The sequence below is a fragment of the Cupressus sempervirens genome, chromosome 1 (genome assembly GCF_028749045.1).
Source record: "Cupressus sempervirens isolate cs-2001-9-10 chromosome 1, ASM2874904v1, whole genome shotgun sequence".
Lineage (NCBI taxonomy): Eukaryota > Viridiplantae > Streptophyta > Pinopsida > Cupressales > Cupressaceae > Cupressus > Cupressus sempervirens.
Window position 1 is genome coordinate 709,802,635 of NC_143118.1, and position 4,939 is coordinate 709,807,573.

At 39.2% G+C, this 4,939-nt stretch overlaps 1 protein-coding gene across 1 annotated transcript; it reads left to right on the forward strand.

The window, feature by feature from the left end:
• Window positions 1-373: 373 nt before the first annotated feature.
• Window positions 374-2,246, forward strand: LOC149579935 (guard cell S-type anion channel SLAC1-like). The gene is made up of 7 exons (XM_089802770.1): window positions 374-520; window positions 626-754; window positions 860-956; window positions 1,060-1,181; window positions 1,325-1,513; window positions 1,595-1,759; window positions 1,872-2,246. The coding sequence occupies exons 1-7, from the start codon at window positions 374-376 to the stop codon at window positions 2,244-2,246; spliced, it is 1,224 nt and encodes a 407-aa protein (XP_089658896.1).
• Window positions 2,247-4,939: the final 2,693 nt, after the last annotated feature.

The following is a 4,939-nucleotide window of genomic DNA, read 5'->3' on the forward strand; positions in this document are numbered from 1 at the left end:
TCGTAAATGGTGTTCTTTATAAGGTTTGATTAATTGTCAAGCATTCATTTAGACGAGTCGTTAGAATAGAACATGTATCTAAGAAATCAATTAGGCTTTGCTAAACGTTTGCTATACAGCTAGCAGCATAATTTAAGAACACAAATTAGCTGCATTAGGAGATATTTTGTACGGGAAGCAAAATAATTTTATATATTGTAGTGTACTTAGGAAACATCAATTTGGAAATTTGGAAACTGGAGTCCGCACAACTGGTATTGCACGTCATTTATGGTATAGGAGCACAAAATTAAATTGCCTTTTATTTCAACTTGGCTTTGTCAATAAAAGCAATTGGATGCTCCAAGGATTCCCATCTTCGAAGTTTTAGAAGATGGACTACCAGAATCCTCTTCACTGCAGCGTAATTCCCAATTATATTCAAAATGAGAAGATGATTTCAATACCCTTAGAACGATCAATGGCTTCAGGAGGTACTGAATTTCGTGCTTTGCAGCCTGCAATCGAGCGAGTCTCTTCCGTATGTTATTCGGGGGATTACAACGGGCAAAACTTATCAGGTAGTACAAATAAGGCCTGTGAAGATCAATGGTTCATTTAAGATAAATCTCACTCGGCCTTGCAGAGTCTTCCATTACCGGAAAGACAAGCCTCCCTGAGCTGGCCTTCGTCGCCTAGAAATAAATTTAGTGGAAAAGATGTTCAGTCATTAGATAACTTATACATCTACGAACGTTGTTTATCCATCCAACAGGTAAGCTTTTCTGCAAAAAAATCCATTTTATGTTATAAATAAAGCTCAACTAAATAAATAATGCTAGTTTTAACTATTTATCTTGGGGGCAAAAATGTCAAGCAGGAGCGAATGGATTTGAAAGCGCAGGGTAAATTACCGTTTTTGATAAGAAATTCATTCTGGGCACTTTCACATATGCCTCGGCCTCTACAGTCAAACGGTTCTTTGGAAAACTCTAGACGAGAACACCTCGTCTTTTATTCATTTTCCTTTCAAGATCCCAAGTCACTTCACATTTATGCTGTGGTTGCTTGCTTTATTAGGATTTCTCGTGATATCGGGAGCTTACATGCTAAAATGCGTGTTTCATTTCGAGACTGTTCGCATTGAGTATTACGATCGTGTAAGAGTGAACTATTTCTTTGTACCGTGGATCGCAGGAATGGTATTAAGGTTGGGACTTCCTTCTTCTTTCGGCTACTCTTAAACATCACACATTAAGGAGAAAATTAAGTTGGAAAAAAAAAATCAATTCTGACTATTTAACACTTTTAGTTTTGGAATGAAACTTAATGTATGATGTTTAAGCCGTCCGCTTCCTTTGACAAAGTCCATCCTTTGGTCTACTGTATGTTTATGGCTCCCATCGCAATCTTAGAGCTCAAAATCTACGGTCAACGGTTCACCAAAGGAAAGAGGTCGCTGGCTCGAGTCGCAAACCCATCCACTCATTTGTCTATAATCAGAAATTTTGTCTTTGCCCGGGTCGCAGCAAAGGTAGATTAGAGAGAAATTGCACTGTTCCTTTTTACTGTGGGATTCATTCATTATGCGGTCGTGTTCATAACACTTTACCAGAGACTCTCCTCGGACATCACTGTTTCCAGAAAGATATTCCCAGTGTTCTTTCTGTCTGTTGCAGCTCCAAGCTCGGCAAGCCTCGCGTGGGAAGAAATATCGGGAACGTTTGATACGTTCTCCAAGATGCTGCTTTTCCTCTCACTTTTCTTATGCTCCGCCTTGGTGAGTATTGTGATCAGATAGCACAATTAAAAAAATAAAATTTGAATTTTGCATCAGATTAATTGAATTAGAATACTAATTACACAAACTTTCTTCACCTTTGAACTTTCAGATAATGAGAATCGATTTCTTCCGGAACACTGTACAGAAAGTATCAATGATATGGTGGGCACACGCATATCCAATCACGACAACATCAGTGGCCACACTGAGATATGCAGAGAATGTGAAGCATCCCATTGCTCGTACAATGGCTTTTGTTCTCTCTTCTGTTTCCATGGTGATGTTACTAATTCTTGCACTGTTAACTATGGTTAGCATGGTAGTAGCTAGGGACCACTATTTTCGGATGACACTGTCATCATTATTTGCTACGAGACTCAAAGAAAAGCTCTCTTGCGAGCTAAACGATCCCGAGGCTCTTGCTAGTCCTTATTTAAATACATTGTACAATATGATCTACAATTGTCACCATGGCAAGTTCTAAAATCATTTCTGGTTTTCTATAATAAACTTTCTCAATTTCTTCACTCGATAACATCAACTCCAAGGCGATACAACAATACAGATATCATAAGAACTACATTCGTTGTTTTTGTTGTGTATTCTGAAAGGATTTAAACAAAGAAATTAAATGTCGCAATAAGAAGAAATACACAACACTAGATTTATCCTGGTTCACCACAATAGTGGCTACGTCCAGACTACAGAGTATTGAATTAATAAGAAAAAGTTATTTACAAAATGAGCAGGAGCTGCATATAAATGGGCTCCAATAATATTACAAATGAAGAGTCTTTGGAAACCAAGAGACTCGATTATTGGAGGGAACAAAGATGATTGTTGGCCTTCACAATATCAACAAACTCCCACCTGGAGGACAACCAATGTTGCAACTGATCACCCAATACCCTGCTCAAAAAATGATCTATCTTTTTTTCATAAGCCCAAGGGAAGTTCTAGCATATTCGAACTTCTCTTTGGCAACAACCTTCGTGAATATATCAGCCGGATTGATTTTGGTGTCAATCTTGACAACATTCAGCTTGCCCTCTTCGACTGCATGACGAACAAAGTGAGCATGTGCAATAACATGCTTGGAGCGACGTTGGGATGACTGATTATGTGCCATGAAGATCACACTACGGTTGTCACAAAATAGATTATATTCATTTTGACGAACTTTCAAGTCACCAAGTAACTGCTGAAGCCAAATCATTTCCCTTGCACCCTCGGAAAGAGCTAAGTATTCAACTTCAGTTGAAGAAAGAGCAATGGAATGTTGCAACCGTGATGCCCAGCTGATTGCAGCTCCAGCAAATGTGAAGGTGTAACCAGTGGTAGACCTTCATTTATCCAAGTCTCCAACAAGATCAAAATCAGTGTAACCTTGTAGCTGAATTTTGTTTCCGCCAAAACATAAAACATAATCTGAAGTGCCTTTTAGATACCTTAGTATCCATTTGATGGCTTCCCAATGAGCTTTTTCGGGATTGCTCATGAACCTGCTCACAACTCCCACCGCATGAGCAATGTCGGGGCGAGTAGAAACCATAGCATACATAATACTACCAATGGCTGATTTGTATGGAATTTTCTCAATAAATTCTTTTTCTTCTTGTGTTTGAGGACATAATTCAGAACTTAATCGAAAGTGGCCAGCAAGAGGAATAGTAGTTACTTTTGATTTAGCCATGCCAAATCTGTCAACAACTATGTCAATGTATTGTTTTTGAGACAAAGTGATTTCCCTCTTTTTCCTATCCCTTGTGATTGTCATACCAAGAATCTTCTTGGCCACCCCTAAGTCTTTCATTGCAAATTGGCTTGCCAATTTTTGCTTCAACTCATTAACGATTCTTTTGTTTGTGCCAGCTACTAACATGTCATCGACATAAAGAAGAAGGATGAAAAACTCTCCACTTGGAAGTTTCTTGAAGTAGACACATGTGTCTGATTCACATCTTGTGAAATTATGCTCAGCCATGAAGCAATCAAATTTTACATACCATTGTCTTGGGGCTTGTTTCAGGCCATACAAGCTCCGATTTAATTTGCAATAAAGGTGTTCATGTCTCTTCTTTACGAACCCTTGTGGCTGCTCCATGTACAGTTCTTCTTCTACATCACCATGTAGGAAAGCGGTTTTCACGTCAAGTTGTTCTAATTCAAGATCCCATGCAGCTGCTAATCCCAGAACAGTTCGGATAGTTGTCATTTTGACAACTGGTGAGAAGATTTCATTGAAATCTATCCCTTGTTTTTGATCAAATCCCTTTACCACCAATCTGGCTTTGAAGTGTTTATTGCCTTCCGCTTCATCTTTCACACGATATATCCACTTGTTCCTAAGTGGTCTTCAATTAGGCGGAAGAGAGATCAAATCCCAGGTTCAATTCTTGAGTAAAGAATCCATTTCTTCATGCATTGTTGTTTGCCATTTATCACTATTGACATCATTGAGAGCTGCTTTAAATGTAGACGGTTCTAAAAATTTTGAAACTAGAATTGAAGGCTCTGCTTCTTCAGCGTACAATAATTCATAATCAGAGAATTTAGCCAGCATTCTCCGTTCTCTTGTGGATCTTCTCATTTGGGGTTCTCTGTTCTCTGGTTTAACCAATTCAAATGGAGAACCGGTTACACTAGTTCGCTGGTTACACTAGTGCCTTCTCCATGTGATATATTTGTATTGGGTGCCTCAAAATCGGTATGTAAACTATGTTGTTTTGGAGACATGTTACCTCTACCTTCCATATTACCTACATGGTGAAAGGGTCTTTGACTGCCATGAAACTGTCGTGAAACTGTCTCCTCTGCATGAAGCTATTCCCGTGAATTACCAAGATGCTGGTCTGTGCTCCCACCATGATTACCCTGCACATTAATGTCCTGCAAATCAATTTCTAGACCCTGTGAAATAGCTCTAACACATTGCGGATGGAGTTCTGCACCCTGTACATTCACCTTTGTTACGTGCGTTTGAACCTGGTTTTCATTTGCCCCTTGCGGATTATGTGCAGGCTGCGGATTAGTTGGACCTACACTCTGAAATTGCCCATGTGTATTGCCAAGATTGTGGCTTGAGTTTCCACCGTGCTCAAATGGATATAGTGACATACGTTTACTGTGAGTGCTCTGTATATAGACGAGATTGCCATGGATATCAATTGGCATAGC